The 21,725-nt window shown below is 49.5% G+C and overlaps 2 protein-coding genes across 2 annotated transcripts in view; both read right to left on the bottom strand.

Annotated features, from left to right (window-relative positions):
- The window catches only part of TIMM50 (translocase of inner mitochondrial membrane 50), a 28,707-nt gene extending 10,541 nt beyond the window's left edge, over positions 1–18,166 (bottom strand). The window contains exons 1-4 of the mRNA XM_087728120.1: positions 17,900–18,166; positions 16,822–16,963; positions 16,244–16,275; positions 4,822–4,843 (exon numbers count right to left, since the gene is read on the bottom strand). Of these exons, the coding sequence (XP_087584246.1) occupies positions 4,822–4,843; positions 16,244–16,275; positions 16,822–16,963; positions 17,900–18,136 (433 nt within the window). The 5' untranslated portion in view covers positions 18,137–18,166. The remainder of the gene's footprint in view (positions 1–4,821; positions 4,844–16,243; positions 16,276–16,821; positions 16,964–17,899) is intronic.
- A 1,080-nt stretch (positions 18,167–19,246) lies between these two features.
- Positions 19,247–21,653, bottom strand: SUPT5H (SPT5 homolog, DSIF elongation factor subunit). The gene is made up of 3 exons (XM_087728124.1): positions 21,452–21,653; positions 20,721–20,816; positions 19,247–19,757 (listed from the first exon to the last, which is right to left on the bottom strand). The coding sequence occupies exons 1-3, from the start codon at positions 21,617–21,619 to the stop codon at positions 19,614–19,616; spliced, it is 408 nt and encodes a 135-aa protein (XP_087584250.1). The 5' UTR covers positions 21,620–21,653; the 3' UTR covers positions 19,247–19,613.
- Positions 21,654–21,725: the final 72 nt, after the last annotated feature.

Here is a 21,725-nt window from a genome sequence, read left to right as displayed (position 1 = left end):
GGGCCGATGCATTTACAGCTACTTCCAAAGCACAAAACTTATGCTTTGTGGTTTCAAGTGGAATCAAAACACAAATCCTAGATGTACCACCATTGGCCATTCCAAGTTACAAGGGTGCTATAAAAAAGGCGACATGACTTTAGGAGCACTGCAACCTCCCTGTGGTCATGTGACCAAAATTCAGGGGCGTGGCAATTGATATGCATTTACAACAGTTGAAGCGTCCCGGGGGTTGTGTGATCGCCATGAGTGTGTTGTGTTTTTAACCTGCTTTGTTTTCTTTACTTTTTTAAATACTTTTTAGTACTTTTCAAATTGTCTTTTACGTAAGCCGGCCCGGAGCCCTTCGGGATTGGGCGGCATATAAGTTTATTAAACTTAAAACATTTGTGGCCATCCATCAGACGCAAAGCCAAGGCGGGAAGCCGGATTCGTTAATGACTGCTCGGCCCACTTAAAACTGCAGCAGCGATCCACTTAACCACCGTGGGGAAAAAGGTTGCAAAAATCAGGACCGACTCACTTAACACCGGCCTTGCTTAGCAAAGGAAATAACGATCCCGATTGTGGTCGAGAGTCGAGGTCTACCTGTGAGTCCCCAGAAGGAAGGAAGGAAGGAAGGAAGGAAGAGAGAAAGAGAAGTACATTTGGGGGCAATTGTATAAGCCGAGGTGGTGCAGTGGTTAGGGTGCAGCACTGCAGGCGACTTCAGCTGACTGTTATCTGCAGTTCAGCGGTTCAAATCTCACCGGCTCAAGGTTGACTCAGCCTTCCATCCTTCTGAGGTGGGTAAAATGAGGACCCAGACTGTGGGTGGCAATATGCTGACTCTGTAAACCGCTTAGAGAGGGATGAAAGCCCTATGAAGCGGGATATAAGTCTAACTGCTATTGCTATTGCTATAGAACTCACAGTCTCCTAGTGATTGGCCCAAAGTCACTCTGTTGATTTCCATGCCTAACGTAGGACTAGAACTGTGGTTAAATGCAGCACTGCAGGCTACTTCAGCTGACTGCAGTTCTGCAGTTCGGCTGTTCAAATCTCACCAGCTCAAGGTTGACTCAGCCTTCCATCCTTCCGAGGTGGGTAAAATGAGGACCCGGATTGTTGTTGGGGACGATCGATATGCTGACTCTGTAAACCGCTTAGAGAGGGCTGAAAGCCCTATGAAGCGGTATATAAGTCTAACCGCTATATTGTAGTTCCTGAGCTGAAGACTGGATTCTTTATCAGTAGTGATTACTCAAGGCTGCAGCTCCAACCTGGTTTCTCCTCTGCCCACCCCCCCCAAACCATCTGATGTTGCTGGAACATATGTGGGGCTGCAGCGCTAACACCCCCCCCCAAAAAAAAACATACAAGGATTCTCCGAGGACCAGCTTGCTTAAGCAGAGGTCAGGCTGGGGAAGAAAGAGCGTGTGAGCGAGACGGGGCAGCCTCCCACCAGCCCTGTTAACCATCCCTCCGAGATTTCGGCTTCCCCATTTCAACCGCCAGGGTTATTCAAACAGAAGCTCCAAGTTAATCAATCAAAGGAGGCCTGTTGAATGGGGTGTAATTTGGGGCGCATTGTTATGGTAATGGGAGCAGAGCAGCTGGGCCGGGAGGAGGACAGGAGGGCAGGCGGGCGGGGCGAGGATTCCTCTCAACTGGAGGGTGCCATGGTGGAATCCCGGGAAGAGGCACCCTGTCTACCCCCACCCCAAATATTGAGACATGAATCAATCAGAATAGAGCTGGAAGGGACCTTGGAGGTCTTCTAGCCCAACCCTCTGCTCAAGCAGGAGGGCCTCTACCATTTCAAACAGGTGCCCCTCCAGACTCTTCTTAAAAGCCTCCAGTGTTGGGAGCAACCACAACTTCTGGTGGCAAGCTGTTCCACTGGCTCATTGTTCTCATTCTTAGGAAGTTTCTCCTTAATTCCAGGTTGGTTCTTGCCTTGGTCAGTTTCCATCCATCGTTTCTTCCCTGGCCTTCAGGTGCTTTGGAAGATCCTCTTTGTGGCAGCCCCTCAAATCCTGGAAGACTGCTCTCCCCTCACACTTCATCACTGGAAGGTTTTAAGAAAAGGCTGGACAGGCACCTGTCTGAAATGGTATAAGGTTTTCCTGCTTGAGCAGAGGGTTGGACTAGAACAGTGTTTCCCAACCTTGGCCACTTGAAGATGTCCGGACTTCAACTCCCAGAATTCCCCAGCCAGCGAATGCTGGCTGGGGGATTCTGGGAGTTGAAGTCCGGACGTCTTCAAGTTGCCAAGGTTGAGAAACACTGTCCTAACCACTGCTGGGGAATTCTGGGAGTTGAAGTCCGGACATCTTCAAGTTGCCAAGGTTGGGAAACACTGGACTAGAAGACCTCCAAGGCCCATTCCTGATTTTTGCAGGAAAAGCTAAATAACCTCTCAGGTTGAGTAAGGGATTCTTTCATTCTTCCCTACAGGCCTCTGTGAATTAAACAACCCCAGAAGGAAGAGAGAGGCTGGCCAGAGCAAGCCGGGGTTCCCTGCCACGTGGTCAGCTTTTTCCACCAAGGAGGGATGGGCTGGCTGAAAATCTGGAAGGAAGGGAAAGGCACGGGGGTGGGTGGGGAATTTATAGAGGGGGGAATGACAATGAAGCTATGCCTTTTAATCTGTCAGCGCATATGCCTGGATGAAAGGAGCCGAGGAAGGCGGCCTTTTGTGCCTCCCCCAAAGAAGCCCCCCCCCCATCCACCCCAGGACCCCCCCCTCCCCACTCTTGCCCGAAGCGTTCCACCACAATCTGCTTTGGGGAAGCCGCGGCCAGGTTCCATCTGGCCCTCTGCCCCGCATGGCAACTCCTGCCCCCCTCCTCCTCCTCCCCTTCCCAAAGCTGAGAATACGACGACTCTTCCCTAAGAACGAAATGGATCTACGTGGGATCCCAGGACAATGTGGCAGGATCCAAGCTGGGCCGGCCACCGGTTCAGACCAGGTTTTGTCTTCCGAGCTTTTGGACCCATGCTGGCATTCCCTGGGTCCTGATGACCAACCCAGGTTGGATTCTTCCTTTTGATTTCGCAGCAGCCCCCCCCCCCCCCCAACTTCTGGGGAAAGAGAAATTGGGAATTCTCCAATGTGGAATTTCGAATTATGAAAAGAGCCATTCCCTTTATACAATTAATAGAACTGCAACAAGAAATAATGGATGGAAGCTTAACAAAAGAGAGACGCGATCTAGGAGGAGAAAGAGAGAGCCATTAGACAGCGGAATGACTTTTCCTCGGAAGCCATGGGGGTGCTCCATCCTTTACAAGAATAGACAGGACCACCACTTGACTGGCATGGAATAAGGCTCCTGCCTTGAACAGGGGGCTGGACTATAAAACCTCCGAAGCCCCTTCCAGCTTTGAAGTTCCTTCCAACCAACTCTGAGGTCACATAGATTAGGCCTCCTCCGAATTCCATCAACCAGCCAGTGTAGACTGGCAACTACTCGGAGGAGAGCCTTCTCGGTGGCTGCTCCGACCCTCTGGAACGAACTCCCCATGGAGATTCGAACCCTCACCACCCTCCAGACCTTCCACACAGCCCTTAAAATCTGGCTATCCCGGCAGGCCTGGGGTTAAAGACTCTAACCCCTACTCGAATTGTATGACTGTTGAGTTCTTAAATGATGTTGTGTCTTTATGTTGTAAATTGTTTGTCCTTCCCCCCCCCCCCCTTTTGAACTGTGAGCCGCCCTGAGTCCCCCCAGGGAAAAGGGCGGCATACAAATAAAGTGAAAACTAAACTAAAACTAAACCAAGGAGAGTTGTGCCATTTGTGAACTTGGGGATGCTCAACCTTGGGGGCCTTTGAGATGGCTGGACTCCAACTGCCAGAGTTCTTATCTAAGGGGGTCGCCAGACCTTAGAAAGCAGGGGGGGGTCTCCAACATGGCAACTTTTAAGACTTGTGGACTTCGGCTGGCTGAGGAATTCTGGGAGGTGAAGTCCACAAGGCTTAAAACGTTGCCAAGTTGGGAGGCCCCGGCTTTAAAGCAAAGGAAGATGCCTGAAACACCCCCCCACGTGCAGGGCCAAGTGGGGAGAAGCCGTGGCAGGATCTGCTGCAAAAGGAGACTCTGCAACCTCCGAAGACCCCCAGAACGGCTTCCCCAGCTGCCTCTCTCCCCAGAGGGACATCTGGAATGCTCGTGACACGCTTTAGCCCCCCTGCCCCCCCCTCCCTCCAAGGTCTCCGTTCCTCCCCATTATCCAGGGACGTTGGCCTCCAGCTATGTGCGAGGGCAGGCAAGGAGGGAGTGGGAGTGGGGGGGGGAGACCCTAGCTGGTTTGAGGGACAGAGCTTCCTGTCCTGCAAAGATCTGCCCCCCCCGCCTGCTTTTGAAAAGGGGGCCTGTTGCTTTTGGGGGCAGAAACCCCCCCTGGCTGTGCAGCCGATGGCAAGGGGGAAAAGCGATTCCGGCTATTTCTTGCCCGCCACGTTAAAGGCATATTCGTTGTTTTTGAAAAGGTGATTAAGAGCTGAGGGCACCAGGTCACAGCTGCAGCGACCCAGCTTCTGGTTCAAAGAGCTTAATCCCTTCGCAGGGCAGTTTCTAGCGCAATTCAGCGGAGGCCGGCCGGACCCAGCCTAGGGGCTCAGATAGAGAAAGATATTGATCGGCTGAAAAATAATTTCTCTTTTTTGCTCTCAAGAAATGCAGCCGGGAGATTAAATTCTGCAACTGCAAATAATAAGCAGTAAACATTCCAGTTGTGTTTTCCTCGCATAAGGGTGGCAACTCTAGATGTACTTCGGCAATCCCTTCGCTCTCATTCTTGACCCTCAACTCAACCCCGGTCTTGTCTACTTACCGTCATCAAATTCATCAGGAATCTGAAAGAAAAAGAGAGGGGAAAAAACAATTTATCTGTGGAGATTCTCAGTCATCCCGGTCATAGTTATCCCAAAGGTGCTTTTGAGAGAAAACCCTGTCTTTATTTTGATGCCAAGGGGACACTGCGTATCCCAAAACGGGGGCTGGGAGGAGGGAACAACACAAGACACACAGCAACAGACACACTGTTCATTTCATTCTAGCCCACCTTTATTTTTAGAAATAACTCAAGGAGGTCAACCTACCTAATATTCCTTCCTCCTCCTCTTTTCTCCGCTATAACAACACTGGAGGGTGTGTGTGTGTGTGTTGGGCTGAGATAGGGAACTGGCTAGGTTACGTGGCTGGATTTCATGACTAAGGTGGGACTAGGACTCCTAGTCACCTGGTGACTACCCTAGAGTCACCTAGCCTGCTTCCATAGCTAAAGCAGGACTAGAACTCACCACCTCCTCCTGATAATTGGCCCAAAGTCACCTAGCTAGCTTTCTCAGGTGGGGCTAGAACTCACCTAATGACTGGTCCAAAGTCACCCAGCCGGCCTTCGTGCTTAAAGTGGGGCTATAACTCTCCGTTCCCTAGTGCAGTGTTTCTCAACCTTGGCAACTTGAAGATGTCCGGACTTCAACTCCCCAGAATTCCCCAGCCAGCGAATGCTGGCTGGGGAATTCTGGGAGTTGAAGTCCGGACATCTTCAAGTTGCCAAGGTTGAGTGATTAAAGTCACCCAGCTGGCTTTCATGCCTAAGGCTGGACTATAACTCCCTGCCTCCTGCTTTCTAGCCCTGGTGCCTTCACCACTAAACCAAACCGGCTCTGCAGCTGCCTTCTCCCACCCATGTGGCACCTCCAGATGTGCTCAGATTGAACTGCCCTCGTCACACCATGAGGGAACTCAGCGGGGAGAGGGCTGGCTTAGGGCTGCGGTGCTCAGGGCGGAGCGAGAGGCCGGCGGGTAGCGGCTATCATTCATTTCCTTCCTTCCATATTTACAAAACGTTCCTCGCGACTCCGAGTTCACGCTGGCCAGGCAAACAGGTCAGCGGAAGGCTGAGCCGGGTCAAAACAGATGGCAGGAAGGAAGATGGGATGTGGGAGGCCGTGGCTGATTGGGGGATGGTTTTATTCCCATGCCCAGTGCCCTCCTTCCAGAAGCCCGGAACTTGGGAAGAAGGAGGAAAGGGAAGAAAACTCAGGATATGATGGAGACTCAGACACGGAGGGGAGAGAGGGGAACAATGCCTCCGTCTAAGACAGGAATTCACCCCCAGACAGAGGATCTCTCTTTTGTCTGTTCCCCAGGACTCTCTGGAAACAGAGGAACGCATGGGAGATGAATGTGTGAATGCATAAAGAGAGGGAATAAAACTTTACGGCGGAGGCCTCCAAACCTGGCCACTTTTAAGACTTCTGGACTTCGACTCCCAGAATTCCCCGGCCAGCATAGCACATTCTGGGAGTTGAAGTCCACCCAGGCCTTGCTCCAGGGTTCCTGCAGATGCTCTACAGCAGTGTTTCTCAACCTTGGCAACTTGAAGATGTCCGGACTTCAACTCCCAGAATTCCCCAGCAGTGGTTAGGACAGTGTTTCTCAACCTTGGCAACTTGAAGATGTCCGGACTTCAACTCCCAGAATTCCCCAGCCAGCATTCGCTGGCTGGGGAATTCTGGGAGTTGAAGTCCGGACATCTTCAAGTTGCCAAGGTTGAGAAACACTGCTCTACAGGTAGCCCTCGATTTGCAACAGTTCATATAGTGATGGATCGAAGTCACGGCAGCACTAAAAAAAGGGACTCGTGATTCTCACACTTACGACCATTGCAGCATCCCCATGGTCACAAGGTCAAAAACCAGGTGCTTGGTAACTGACTCGCATTTATGACGGTTGCAGCGTGCCAGGTCATGCGATCCACTTTTGCAACCTCGACTGAGAAGCCAGGTTCACTTAACAACTGCAGTGACTCACTTAACAACTGTGGCAAGAAAGGGTGCAAAAAGGGGCAATATTTACTTGACCAATGTTTCACTGAGCAACAGAAACGTTGGGTTCCGTGGTGGCCGTAAGCCGAGGACTACCTGAACCGAATGCTCTGGGGGGGAAAAGAAATGGTTTGTCCAGGTGAGCTCGGATGTAAGGCAGGTGACGGGGGGGGGGGGCTCCTGAGCAGCCCCTCCTAGAGACCCACTCGTGAGCCTGGGGCAGCCGTGAGCCTTGGTAGCTCGGAGCCTTGGGCTTCACCTCCTCCGAGTTCCATCTGCCGGTCAATGTCGACTGGCAACCACGCGGAGGAGAGCCTTCTCGGTGGCAGCTCCGACCCTATGGAACGATCTCCCCATGGAGATTCGTACCCTCCCCATCCTCCAGACCTTCCGCACAGCCCTCAGAATCTGGCTATCCCGTCAGGCCTGGGGTTAAGACTGTAACCCGCCCGAATGGTATGAATGTTGTGTTTTAATTATGTATTGTCTTATATGTTAAAAGTTTGTCTTCCTCCCCCGCCCTTTTAAGTTGTGAGCCGCCCTGAGTTCCCCCAGGGAAAAGGGCGGCATATAAATAAACTTATCTATCTATCTATCTATCTATCTATCTATCTATCTATCTATCTATCTATCTATCTATCTATCTATCTAATCTATCTATCTATCTATCTATCTTCACAATCTACCAAAGGGACAAGGATTTTGGGGGAGCAGAATCCTCCACCCAATGCCCTCACAAGCAGCCCTGGGGAAGGAACAAGGACGTGTCCGGTCAGAGCGAGGGGCCTTAGCCGTCTTCTTCCAGAAGCAAGCAACCCCTATTAAAAAAAAAAAACTTGGGTGTTTGCACAAGGAATGAGTTTTGGTGCACCAGCCAAATGGCCTTCACACCTCCAGACTGGACGGTTGTGGCAAAGGGCTCTTCCGTGTCCCCCAGCCAGCCAGTGGAGATCATGCAGGCCCTCGGCCCAAGAAGCTTTTATAGGGTGATGCCCCATCTGGAGACCTCCTTCAATGTACTGGACCAACTTCGTTCGCCTTGAGACGGACCCTGGTGGAAACGATTGCAGGAGAGAGGCAATCTGGGAGGAAGAATTTCTTGACAGGACAATTAATCGGTAGAACAGAAGCTGCCTTCAGAAACCGTGGGTGCTCCATCACTGGAGGTTTTGAAGGAGAGACCAGACAGTCACTTAGCTGAAATAGCTTGTCCTGCTTGAGTGGGAGGCTGGACTAGAAGACCTCCAAGGTCCCTCCCAGCTCTATTCTGTTCAATATCACTTCTTTTTCCTAGCCTGCCTTAAACTGAAGGCTGATTTTGTGTTCAGGTTAAAACTTAAGAAGAGCCACTCAAATACCCAAAGGTTCGAAAGCTGCCGAAAAACAGAGGTCCTTTGGATTTCTTACCACCGGTCTAAATCAGTGGTCTCCAACCTTGGCAACTTTAAGACCTGTGGACTTCAACTCCCAGAATTCCTCAGCCAGCTTTGCTGGCTGAGGAACTCTGGGAGTTGAAGTCCACAGGTCTTAAAGTTGCCACGGTTGGAGACCACTGGTCTAAATAGTTAATGGCACCTACCACTGGTTGGCCAGCAACCAAATCACAGTCACCAAACAATATGCAACCAAAAACGGCAAAAGGAAAGCAAGCCAACCACAGCCATCATAATAAACGGATGACGTCATTCCATTCTTCCCAGGCTGCCAAGTTTCAAAAGGCTCACGGAAAGCCGGGAGCAAGGAGCCAATTTTGTTGGTGCGTGCGTGCCATCCCCCTGTAGAGGTCCCCTTCTGAGGATCAGCACCTGCAAATCTCAGACCCACCAAAGTGGGGGGACCAAAAGCAGGGCTCGCCAACCTTGGCAACTTATGGACTTCAACTCCCAGAATTCCCCAGCCAGAAACTTTTTAAGATTTGTGAATTTCAACTCGCAGCTGTGCTGTGCTGGCAGGGGAATTCTGGGAGTTGAAGTCTGCAAAGTCTTAAAGTTGCCAAGCTTGGAGACCCCCTGCCCAAGAGGAATGAACAAGTGGGGGAGCAGGAAGAAGAGACACAAGATTTTTTTTAAAAAACGGGCAGCCCCTTTTAGAACAGGCCTGGATCCCCCATTTCTCTTACCGATTTCAAAGACCGCAAAGGTTTTTCGCGTTCTCACCCTACCCACAACTACTGTGTGTATTTCCTTTACTCTTTTACAACTGAGGGTGGCGCGATTTGATTCAGATCCAAAAGAGGCGAGAATCAAAAGTGGAAAAAAGACAGCGGAGGGGTGGCCAGTTTGCTAAGCAGCACTGCACAAGTACAGATTTCATCTGCCCGCAGCCAACTTGGATGGTGCCGCATTTCAGCTTTGCAAAGTCTGTTAATCTTCGGGTCAAAATAATCCCGCTCTAATGTTCTGAAATGAGGCTGAAGCATCTCTTCTCCCCAGAGCCCAGGAAGACTCGCTGGCCAATGCAGCCTTTCAAGTCTGCCTGGGTTTGAAAGCACCAGCTGTTTGAGCCCCAAAGACTCACCCACACAAAGTGACAATAGGTCTTAATAGATCTTAAAACAACAATGGTGTCCCCCCCACCCCCCGCCCTCACAAACACCCCATCTGATCGTGCATGAGTGCGTGAATACAGAGCCATCCTATCAGGACCGCAAGAAGTTTATTCTTTTCAGCTACAGGTGCAGAAGGAAAGCAGCTGTTGGCTTAAACTGCAAAACCCTTTCAAGAAATCCCGGTGGCTTCTAAAACTCCTCCGCTGGGATCAATCCCACGGCAGATCATTTTTACAAGATGGTTTTAATCGTCTCGGGCTCTACCTTCCCAAAGGCTCCTGGACCAAAGGCCGCGTGAAACCGAGCTAATCCCTGGCTGAGGGACACACGCCAGCTCACCAGCCATTGTTCTGCTTTACTTCTTTGGCCGCGAAATTTCGGATTATGTAAAAGCGAGGCGGAAGGAAGAGCCGGTAAAATGCACCAGTGAGAGCCCAAGGCCCGGCCTGCTTTGTTCCAGGCGACGGAGCATTAACTTGACAGGGCAGGAAACTGAGGCTGACAATGGAGAACAGGCACTGTCGGGCCACACAATGGCAGCTGCCTGGGGGGGCTCTTCCCCTCCCACCCTCCTTAACCAAATCCAGCCACCGCTGCCAGATTTACCCAACTGACCCGTGTCCAAAGTGGGTTCATCTGCAAACTTGTTAAGCGGAGGGCATGTGGAGCTGCTGCAGAGATGCCGTCTGGAGGGAAACGGGGCCCCTCCATTGGGCCAGAATTGAGGGTTCCCGGTTTCTCTTCTGCTGCTCTAAAGCCAGAAAGACTCACAAAAGGACCACGCGGGGACTCCTCGACTTGCGGCCATTTGTTTAGGCACTGAAATTAAAGGGACCTGGGAATGTTTCACAAACTTATAACCGGGGCCAGCATCCCCGGGGCCACGTGATCTGGAATGCAGGATCCAGGCAGGGAGACCGGAGCACAGTCAACAAGGGATTCCATGCAGCTGAGAAGTATTTCAACCGAAAAAAACCGTCTCTCTTCCCTGCAAACACTGGGCCCTGGAAGGCATTGTCTGTCCCCACTGCCCTCCCTGCCATCCGGATAAAATGGTTTTCTAGGGCAGTGTTTCTCAACCTTGGCCACTTGAAGACGTCTGGACTTCAACTCCCAGAATTCCCCAGCCAGCGAATGCTGGCTGGGGAATTCTGGGAGTTGAAGTCCAGACGTCTTCAAGTGGCCAAGGTTGAGAAACACTGTTCTAGGGACACGTGCACTTGGAAGCCCAGAGGGGCCTGGTTGAATTCAGGAAAGAGGCAGCCGTGCGGAAGGCGAATCTCCCTGGCAAGTCAGCTTTCATTTCCAGGGAATGTCGTTCTCTGCTTTCTACCCACATTTCAGTCAAGACTTTGGAAGCCCAACGGCCCCACCTGGAGAGAGAGAGACACTGCAGTCCTCCCTCCAGAGGCCCACATCTGCCAAACGAAACAGGCTCTTGAACACAGGAGTTTCTAAGAGGGCGAGAAAGGATTTCATTGTCATGGTTGCTCAGTCGTGTTCAGCTCTTTGAAAACAAGGGACCGCAGGGCCCTCTGTCCTCCGCTGCCTCCCGGAGTTTGCCCAAATCCACGTTCATTGCATCGATGACACTATATCCAACCATCTCCTCCTCTGCCGTCCCCTTCTCCTTTCGCCTTCCGTCTCTCCCAACTCCTTTTCCAAGGAGTTCTCTCTTCTCATTGGGTGGCTGAAGTATTTGAGCTTCAGCACCAGGATCTCTCCTGGTTGATTTCCTTTCGGATCGACTGATTGGATCTCCTTGAAGAACAGGGGACCCTCAAGAGTCTTCTCCAACAACCAGAAAGGACACGAGGTTCCAAAACGCCAGCCCCAAATAAAAGAAAGGGCCAGGAACACACCACTCAGGTCCCTACGCAGAATCAGAATCGAGCTGGAAGGGACCTTGGAGGTCTTCCAGTCCAGCCCCCTGATCAAGCAGGAGATCTTATCCCACTTCAGACAGGTGGCTCTCCAGCCTCTCCTTAAAGACCTCCAGCGATGAAGCACCTACAACGTTTGGTGGCAAGCCGTCCCGCTGGTTAATTGTCCTGACTGTTAAGAAGTGTCTCTTTAATTTCCAGGTTGCCTCTCTCCTTGAGAACGATATCAAGGCGTTCTCCCCAAATGTCCAAGAGGCAATAAAGGTACTAAGAAGCAGAAGGTTCTTCAGAATTTTCCCAGGGTGGCTCACTTACACGGCCTTAAGCACAGCTTTTCAGAAGCTGCCAACATTTTGTTTCCAAGACTGAGGCCGGGAGATCAATGCAAATGGGGAGAGTGAGAAAGGAAATTTGTAATAAAAAAAGATCAAGAAGCCTCTTTTGAGCGGCCCCACACTTCTCAACGCACGGAAGCCAAAGGAAAGCGTGGGAAAGAAAGGAAGATCAAAGCCGGAGCCCCTTTTGCAACCACTTAGGCCGAAATGGGCCTAGACGGGGTCCCCCTGAGCCCAGGCGATGCCATGCGACTTGCGGGCAGTTGTGAAGTGTGCCAGCCGGGGCCCTCAGACCAGGCACATTTGCCATCACGCCTCACTGTGGCCATTCGCATGAATGCGACAGGCAGCCTGAAAAAGGGTCATTAGCCAAACCAAAGGGGCCTTCTTATGGCCCCGGAGCAGGACGGAAAGGGGCAGGCAGGCGGGGAGAGGCAGGGGGCTACTTCAAAGCAAGGCCATTTGTAGGAATTCTAGACATCCGGCCCCTTGGCTTTCCCCCCCAAAAGAGGGGCTCAGGGTGGAGACACACTTATGCAGGTCCAACTTAAAGACTATTTGAGATAAGCTACCAATGGAAGAGAATGTTCTACGCCCACTTCTATAAGAGAGTAACTTATGTAAGTTCTTTACCTACTCTAGCTCAGTGGTAGTCAACCTGGTCCCTACCGCCCACTTGTGGGCGTTCCAGCTTTCATGGTGGGCGGTAAGGGTTTGCTGTAACTCTGCTTTATAAATTTTATAAAGTAAAGATACTTCCCTACTTTATAAATCACCATTACTGTGGAACTGGTGGGCGGCTAGAAAATTTTACTACTAACAGAGATACAAAAGTGGGCGGTAGGTATAAAAAGGTTTGACTACCCCCTGCTCTAGCTAACGCTGTAATTACCTCTCATATTAACAAGAGAATTCTAGGGGAATTGAGCTGGACTACCAAACATCTACTAATTATCCAAAACATAATGGGGACATAAGGAGCTGAAAAATAGAGGTTTCACGAGGAATTGTTGCGACACAGATCTCCCTTCTTAAAATTTGATTTTGAAAGGGGAGGGGGGGAGAGAAAGTCCACTTAAAAGCCAAACATTTGTAACTATGCACTGGGGATGGGTTGGGTCACCACAACGTGAGGGTAGTTAAGACATCAGGCTAGAAAGGGGGAGAAAGTTAAGATCAAGTCCTGTGCCTTAGCCAAGAAAGCTGGCTGGGTGATTTTGGGCCAATCACCAGGAGATGGGAAGTTCTAGTCCTGCCTTATGCATGACTTTGTGCCAGTCACCAGGCGACGGTGAGTTTGAGTCCCGCCTTAGCCAGGAAAGCTGGCTGGATGAGTCCCCCCAGTCTCTCACTCTCAGCCCAGCCCACCTCAAACAACACTCACAAGGGGGGATATTTTTTGTCAAAAGAATAAAGCCGGGATCCAAATAAGTAAATCGAATAGACTTTGCCTGCATTCAAGGGGAAAGAGCCAAGCCAGGGGCTCCGTGCTCCAACCTGCTTCCTCCCCACGGAGACTTCACAGACAGTTGCCAATTGTGCTGGAATTGTGCTTGTTAGCGCAAACAACCCAAAGCAGATGGCATGTGCCGGCCATAAGCTGACCCAAAGCCCATAACGGTGAGAGGAAACCAAGGCCCGGGGCAGCATGAAAGGAACGTGTTCAGGTTTGGGTGACTGATGGGGGGGCTGGGGGAGAAGGGTCATTCACCCAGGGTGATTTAAGAAGTCCTCTCTTCCTCTGGGATAGTGCAGTATGATGTCCTCACCTCCGAGGATAATTCAGGTTGTTGTTTACAACAAGGTGAAGAACGGCAGCTTCTAACTTCAAAGCTGCCAGTATAGAGAAAGGCAATCAGGAAATCGGGGCCTTAAAAGAGGTGTTAGAGATAGTGGGTGGGTGTATTTTAAGTCTGCCGTTCAAAATGCCTCAGGGATGTGTAAGGCCACTAGCAATTCACACTTTGTTTCCTTCAAGGGCACTTGGGACTTGTGCTACAGATCAAAAGAATCTCCCCTCATCCGCGTGGCTTGCAATTCACACGAAGGGCACCGGAGAGCATCTCTTTAGGAACCAACAATTAAAAAATGACCCCTGTAAGATAAGTGTGCCGGTTGCAGAATCCAGATGCTGACACCCCAGACAAGTTTAGAAAGCACCAACTTGGGGAAATAAATAGAGAAGGCAGATCACAAATTTTAAAACGTAGAAGCGCTGTACAACTGCAGAAGCTGCCTGCATTTCCCTGCTCAACAATAAATACCTTTTATAAAAAAAAGATGCTTAAAGATTTAGGCTGCAACGTTTTGTACATAATTTTTGCTGAGGGGGTGGGGAGGGCATTTATGCACACAGGCTGAATTCTATTGTGGTATTTTATTTTGTGTGTGTGTGTGTGCATTTCAACAATGTCGATAAGAAACTAGACTGGATCAGGTGAAAGACAGAAAGGATAATGAATACAAAAAACCTCTCCCTTCTGTATTGATGCCAGGATCAGACCATAGACCGAGCTGCAGTCACTACTGACCTAATATTTTGTTAAGATTAAAAAAATTATTGAATAATGCAGAATGGACAAGCATAGTATCAACTTTAAGCACATCCCTCTTTCCATCTATAGTTCTATAGTGCTGAACAAAAGGCTAAGGACATTGTTTCCCTGAAATTCACCCATGAAAGAACAACCCCACATCTGGACAAAATGTTATCCTGAAAGAAACTTTCTCAAGCAAATACAGCCTCATTAGCAAACGTGTAGCGTTCCCCTGACGAACACGCCCTTCCCTCTTAGTGCCCCCGCCCCCATGACAACAGGTACATCAAGCACCCATCAGCCCCCTTTCACACATCCCTGGCAACATGTGCCTGCTGTAATCAGGACCAAAAAACATCTGTGGGAACTTGGCTTCAGACCTTTCCTCATGACCTGTCCTAGGCTGAGGGCTGAGTTATCATGTCACGGGAAATCGTCACCCAAATATTGTCTCGGTGGCACAAAAGAGATTTGGGAAGCTGGCCTGGTTACATTCTGTACTCCGTGAAAGGGAAGCGTTTTTCCCTGTTCCAAGTCACAACTGGCTATTTTGCAAGTTGCACATATTTTGTTCGGAATCGGGATGAGGAGAAACGGAGCATATTTTGTAAAAGGAGGCATGGGTATTTGCTAGTGTGTGTGTGGGGGGGATATAAAAGCTACAAAAATGAGGAACAAATCATCACAGATTGTTCAGGAAAGTATAAGAGTAGCAGCTTGGTCTGGTGGTTAAGACACCAGGCTACAAAGCAGGAGACGGTGAGTTCTAGTCCTGTTTTAGGCATGAAAGCCAGGTGGGTGACTTTGGGCCTATCACTCTCTCAGTCGAACCTGCCTCACAGGGTTGTTGTGGTGAGGGAAAATAGGAGAAGCAAGGCGTATGAGATATGTTCACTGCTTTGAGTTAAATTTTTAAAAATACTAAAAAGGGGATACAAATAAAATATAAATAAGAAAATACCGGTAGCCGTTTTTCTTTTACGATAATGTATTAAGCGAAGAAATTACAGGTAGTCCTCAACATGCAAATGCAACAATGGGACCAGAATTTCCAGAACTAAGCAACACTTTGTTTGGTAAGTGAGGCCTGATTTTAAGATCTTTTTTTGCCATTGTTAAGCAAATCACAGTGTTTGTTAAGTGAATCAACACAGTCGTTAAGTGAACCTGGCTTTCCCCCATTGATTCTGCTTGTTGAAGCTGGCTGGGAAGGTTGCAAATGGTGATCTTGTCATACACACACACACACACCCACACACACAAACAGTGCCACCATTGTAAAGACACGCTGGTTGCCAAGTGCTTGAATTCTGATGATGCCTCCCTGGAGATGCTGCAGCAGTTATTCCTGCTTGTCAGTCACTTTTTTCAGTGCCATTGTAACGAAACTGGAACATTGCAAACATGCCACTAAGAGAGTCACCGCTCACACAACCTCCTTCTTTCTCTTTGCAACTGTGAAGTCCTGCTAGGACTGCTGAGCGGGCAGATTTGAGGTTGGGAGTTTGAGCTGTTATTTTTGGAGCTCAGCAATTTCTGCCACGCTCACTGCACAAGGCCAGCGCTAGAACGCTGGATGTCAACATGGAATAAATGGGCTGAAGTCTAATCAAGGTCTCTTGGTGATCTTGAAAAACTTCCATTCCCAGTTGTGGCCTTTCAGGACTGCTGCCATCTAAAGGACCAACCACAGTAATGAAAAACAGGTGACTGCTATTTTGGAAGCTTGCGTGCAAAGGAGTTTTTCTCTACAGCAGAGTGGTCTAACCTTGGCAACTTTAAGATCTGTGGATTTCAATTTCCAGAATTCCCCATGCTGGGGAATTCTGGGAGTTGGGGTCCACAAGTTTAAAGTTGCCAAGGTTAGACACGCCTGCTCTACATTGATATATACTCCTTGTGATGCTTTCATCACATTTCATCGCTTGCTTTTCCTAGTCAGTTTTTACCAACACTAAACTTATTTGGAGCTCAAATTAATCTTCTCTGTGCTTCTGATAAAACAGGCTACAACATCTGACTTTAGACTGCCCAGCATCTTCTGAACACTGAACGACCTCTAGTGGCAGCCACCTAGCTAACAAGCAAACTTCCTTTAGATAATAAAAGCATCCTACCTTCCCACCATTTTCATCCATGGAATTACGACCTGATGAAAAAAGAGAGAGGGTGAATGAGTGAGTGAAAGAATGAGAAATATTTGTCAACAATGAGAAATAGGGAGCCATTTAATAGCCTGGGGAGATGTGCACATGAATCTTGAGGATCTCATCCCATCACACTTCCTAGCAGTAACGGAACTAGGTTTAGGATAGAGAAATAAAACTACATACAATTCTTCCCATCAATCAACCTTCTGGACTGACCAAAGAATCACTAATGCCAACAAACAGGACCCAACCAGTATCTTAAAGACTTAAAACAACCATCTTGGCAATAAACTGTTCAATTCTTCACCTTCAGAGCACTGTCGTGTATTGTTTGATTTCAAACAGAAACAGAACATCAACTCCATCAACCCACACACTGTTAACTGGAAGATATTATGCAGAGGCCTGGCCCCAGGGTACAACTACAACAATTCAGATTGTGGTAATGATCATAGGCCAGAGAACAGAACTTCGATACAATGCACTGACCGGTACTGATTTTATCTTGGGCTTGCCATGAAATTATAGGCTGGAAGCTGACTTACCAAAGATGTAGATAATTGCTACGCCATTGCCAGCTCCAAGAAGGCCTACTATCTGCAGCAGTCTCTTTGTATAGGCAGGATTCTGCTTTTTTGTCTTCTCTTGTTGTTCATCGGAGCCTTTTCCATCTTCTTCTCCCGTTGACTGGAGGGGGAGAGAGAGAGAGAAAAGCGTAAATGGAGGCAAGGCACAACTGCATAAACCATGTACTGGTAGTCCTCCACTTATGACCACAATTGAGGCCAACATTTTAGGTGGTGAGACAGTTGTTAAGTGATTTCTGCCTCATTTCACAATCTTCCTTATCATCATTAAGTGAATCCTTGCAGCTATTTAGTAAGACAGTTGATAAGTGAATTTGGCTTCCGCATTGACTTTGCTTTTCAGGGATCCCGTGATCACATGATCACTACAACCATCATAAATATGAACCAGTTGCCAAACGGCCAAATTATGGTTCATGTGACCGCCGTTCTCACACAGCCAACCGCAACGGTTGTAAGCGTGAAAAACCGTCATGTCATTTTCACACACACACCCCAGTGGAGTTGTAAAGTGAATCTGGCTTCCCTGTTGACTTTGCTTGTCGGAAGGTCGGCAAAGGTAGCTTCTTTGTGACCCCGGGGACGCTGCGACCGTCGTAATTATGAATCAGTTGCCAAACGGCTGAATTTTGATCATGTGACCATGAGGCTCTGGCAAGGGTCGTGAGTGGGAAAACCGGATATAAATCACTTTTTTTCACGGCCATTGTAGCTTTGGTCACTACACGAATGGCTGTAAGTCGAGGACTGCCTGTATTTTTGAATGAAGGGATGCCCAACTCAGGACTTCAACTCTGATGCTCCCTGAAGCTCTGAGCTCCCACTAAGGCCGGTGGGCGTCTGGGCTGCCCCTTCTGCACTGGCCTCACCTATGATTAACCCTCCGAGCTTCCAGCAGGCGAGGCCGGAGGCCCCAACCCGGGCTCCCCGACCCCTGAGGCCTGACCCTTGCGGAGGCCCCCGTGACGGCCGTCCAACCGCCACGGGAGGGTCGCGGCGGCCCCCGACGGCCTGGCCTGGCCTGCCCGGCCCTCACCTTCTTCTGCTGCTGGGCCACTTCCTTCAGGACGGCTCCGGTCAGCCCCGGCCCCGCCGCCTTCGCCTGAGGAGTGACGCCCGGCGGAGCCCCCGAACACCACGTCCGACCGGGCAGCGCCCAGGCGCCGCCCCGCTTCCACCTCCGGCAGCCCCCGCCGCCGCCCCGCAGCGCCCGCAGCCCGCCCGTCAGCGCCGCCTCAGACAGGACACGAGCGGCCGCCACCACCGCGGCCATTTTTGCTCGGGGGCGCCTTTCGCGCCTGCGTCGGCCCTTGCCCAATCAGGAGCGAGGGGGCGGGGGGGGTGTCGGGGGCGCGCTTCGGCGGGGGGGGGGTGGAGGGAAAAGGAAGCGGCCAATCAGAGAGCGAAAAGCGGAAGGAGTCCTTTCCTTCCGCAGCATCCATATTTGCGGAGCCGGACTTGCCCGCCCCTTCGACCAATCACAAAAGCAGGATCTGTGATGGTACCCAATCCGCGAGCCAGCTCTACGCCGCCCAGGTTTCTCTGACCAATCGCGACTCAAGGGGGCGTGAAGACCCGCGAAGCTTTTCGTATTGAAATAAGCGGCCGGAGTTCCCATTGGCTAGAACGCGAAAGGGCGGGACCTTTTCTTCCCTACTGGTCTTCCCGGAAAGTGACAAGGTTAAAGAGCCGGACAGCAAAGCACGTGCGAAGAGCAAGACACGTGCCTTTAAAAAGAAAAACTGAAAAGAAAACCCTCGATTTTCACAGGATAGAGCCGTACAATAAGCACAGTTAGCGCTTATTGTACATAAATACTTATTAATTTAAATTAAAAATTTTTATCTTATTGCTTTGATTATAAGTTCGCCAGAATTGCCCTAGTTGAGAAAAATGGATAGTCCTTGACTTACAACAGTTCATTTAGTCAATTGCAAGTGACTTAGTACTGTTTTTCACTTATGATGGTTGCAGCATCCCCACCGTGACATGATCAAAACTTGGAAACTGACTCATATTTATGACTGTCCTGCCACTTTCTGATAATGGGGAAGCCAGATGCACTTCATATCCACGTTACTTGACACCTGCAGTGATTCGCTTAACAAAAGTGGCAAGAAATGTCGTAAAATTTCTTCTGTTTTTTTTTTAAATTCTTTATGTTTTTTAAAATTTACTTTCTGTAAGCCGCCCGGAGTCCTTCGGGATTGGGTGGCCTATAAATTTATTAAATACAAAATACAAATACAATACAAAATGGGTCAAAACTCGGCATCATAAATTTTGGGTTTTAAGCTAAGAACTACCTGCATAAGTCAGTAAGTAAGGTAGACAGACAAGACAAAAATTCCAAGATTTCTGTAAGTAGGAATTTACAATATGGGATCTTTGAGATGCTTTTATTAAAACAAGCTACAGGTTGGATGTTGTGGTGCCGAAGAGGCCATAAAGTGCTACAGAAGAGGGGGGGGGGGGATGGCAGGGCACGGTGCTCCACTGGAGGCAGCTCTTCTTCATAACACCATGGCTAGATTGTCCCTCACCCAAGCAGTCACCCGCAGCGCTGGGGGAAAACAGGCGGCAGGAAGAAACTCGTACACGCACCCCCAAAAATATAAACCTTCCTCTGGAGCAAATCTGTACAAAGCCTTGGGATGCAGTCGGGAGGAAACCGGCTACGTGGGAAAAAAGAGGGAAGAAAACGTAACCAAGCCCCCTAATCACACCCCACTCTTGTTCTCGGCACTGTTCTAAGCTTCTACGAGTTTGCCCAGGAAGCGCAAGTTGAGAATTCGGAGCTGCTCTTCTGGGTTCATGCGGACGATGCCGTCTTCCCCATCAATGCTCAGCAACATCCCCGTTGCTTCGCGGTCTTCTCCCAAGAGGACTTTGACCTGCAAGGCAGGAGGAAACTCAGAGCTGCCTGGCTAAAAAGTGAGGCTTCCCCGAGCCTTTTGCTCCAAGGCAGCCACAGAGAGCAGCAGCCACAGGTAGATTAGATTAGATTAGGTAGATGATAGAGAGATAGACAGACAGATAAGGTTGAGTGGATGGATGGATGGATGGATGGATTAGATTAGATTGATAGATGATAGAGATAGATGGATAGATGGGATGGATGGATGGATGGATGGATAGATAGATAGATGATAGACAGACAGACAGACAAAGTTGACTGGATGGATGGATGGATTAGAGATAGATAGATAGATAGATAGATAGATAGATAGATAGGTAGATAGGTAGATAGAGAGAGACAGACAGACAGACAGACCCATCTTAAATATATGATAGATGGATGGATGGATGGATTAGATTAGATAGATGACAGACAGACAAAGTTGCCTGGATAGATGGATGGATTAGGTATAGAAGATAGATGATAGATAGATAGATAGATAGATAGATAGATAGATAGATAGGTAGGTAGGTAGGTAGGTAGGTAGGTAGGTAGGTAGGTAGGTAGGTAGGTAGGTAGGTAGGTAGGTAGATAGATAGATAGATAGATAGATAGATAGATAGATAGATAGATAGATAGATAGATAGATAGATAGATAGAGACAAAGTTGAGTGGATGGATGGATGGATGGATGGATGGATGGATGGATGGATGGATGGATGGATTAGATTAGATAGATGAAAGACAGACAGACAAAGTTGACTGGATAGATGGATGGATTAGGTAGAAGATAGATAGATAGATAGATAGATAGATAGATAGATAGATAGATAGATAGATAGATAGATAGATAGATAGAGACAAAGTTGAGTGGATGGATGGATGGATTAGATAGATGATAGACAGACAGTCAGACAGACCAACCGAAGGCTGCCTGGTGGAGAAAGCTTCGACCTACCTTATCATTCTTGGTAGGGGTGGTAGGTTCCAGGTGTTCGCTTGAAATGCTGACCACCTTTTCACATTTCTTGACGTAGACCGAACACATCCCACCCTAGCAGGGCAAACGAGGGAGGGAAGAAAGAAGAAAACCACGCAGGTGAAAAGCTGGAAGCTCACCTAACTCTGGGGAGAGCAGAATCCTCTCCCCTCGGCTGCTGGATCAATGTGAAATGGGATGAAGAAGAGCCGGGGAGGGCTAGTTGCGAAGACACAGCCGGCCTTCCTTGGGATCCCCCCTGGGCTGCCACTACATTGGTCCTTCTGGATGACAGGTAGTCCTCCATTCGTTTAGCGACCATTCAGAGTTATAACGGCACTCGGGAAAAGTGACCGATGATGTGCTTTTCACACTTACGACCGCATCTCGGTCGTCATGGGATCAAAACCTGGCTGCTTGGGGAAGCCGATTCACTTCGCAACCGTGTGATTTAAGTTAATGACAGGGATTCACTTAACAAAGGCAAGAACGGTCATAAAATGTGGCAAAGTTCACTTGGGCTCAATGGGGGCCCGTAAGTCAAGGGCCGTCTGTAGTGGAATTGAGAGCCCTCGACTCAGAAGTAACCAGACTCAAAGACAGGACCCCCCCCCCTTTGCTAAATGTCCTCCTTTTGGGGGTTTCCACTTTAGACTCTTGGCCCAAACCCTTTTCTACTTCCGGTTCACCCCCGCTGTCCCGCCACTTACATTCATGCTACGGATGACTCCGGTCTTCCCCACCACAAGGCTGTCCATGTACGTGTCGTGCACTTTGACCTCGATATCAGTGGTGACCCAATCGCTGGAGCTCTGCTCAATCCCAGAGCCTGGGGTGTGAGGGTTGTAGCCCCCTGGGGAAGGAGCCCCTGGGGTCATAGGGCTAAAGCCCACCGGGCTGGGGCTGGGGCTAGCCTGGAGGGAGAGAGAGAGAGAGAGAGAGAGGGAGAAAATCAGGGATGTTGTTGTGGCCTCTTGGCCAACG

Source organism: Thamnophis sirtalis, unplaced genomic scaffold (genome assembly GCF_051295495.1).
Source record: "Thamnophis sirtalis isolate CommonGarterSnake01/CBP01778 unplaced genomic scaffold, rThaSir2_p1.2 scaffold_13, whole genome shotgun sequence".
Lineage (NCBI taxonomy): Eukaryota > Metazoa > Chordata > Lepidosauria > Squamata > Natricidae > Thamnophis > Thamnophis sirtalis.
This window is presented reverse-complemented; position numbering and strand designations above follow the sequence as displayed.

What these genes read in the sequence shown, in the direction of transcription:
- SUPT5H (XM_087728124.1), bottom strand. Translation starts at nt 21,619, where the DNA reads ATGACCCCAGGGGCTCCTTCCCCAGGGGGCTACAACCCTCACACCCCA. An exon ending in GAGTCATCCGTAGCATGAAT is followed by an intron (nt 20,817 to 21,451) that starts GTAAGTGGCGGG and finishes TTGCCCTGCTAG; the next exon opens with GGTGGGATGTGTTCGGTCTA. An exon ending in CCCCTACCAAGAATGATAAG is followed by an intron (nt 19,758 to 20,720) that starts GTAGGTCGAAGC and finishes CCTGCCTTGCAG; the next exon opens with GTCAAAGTCCTCTTGGGAGA.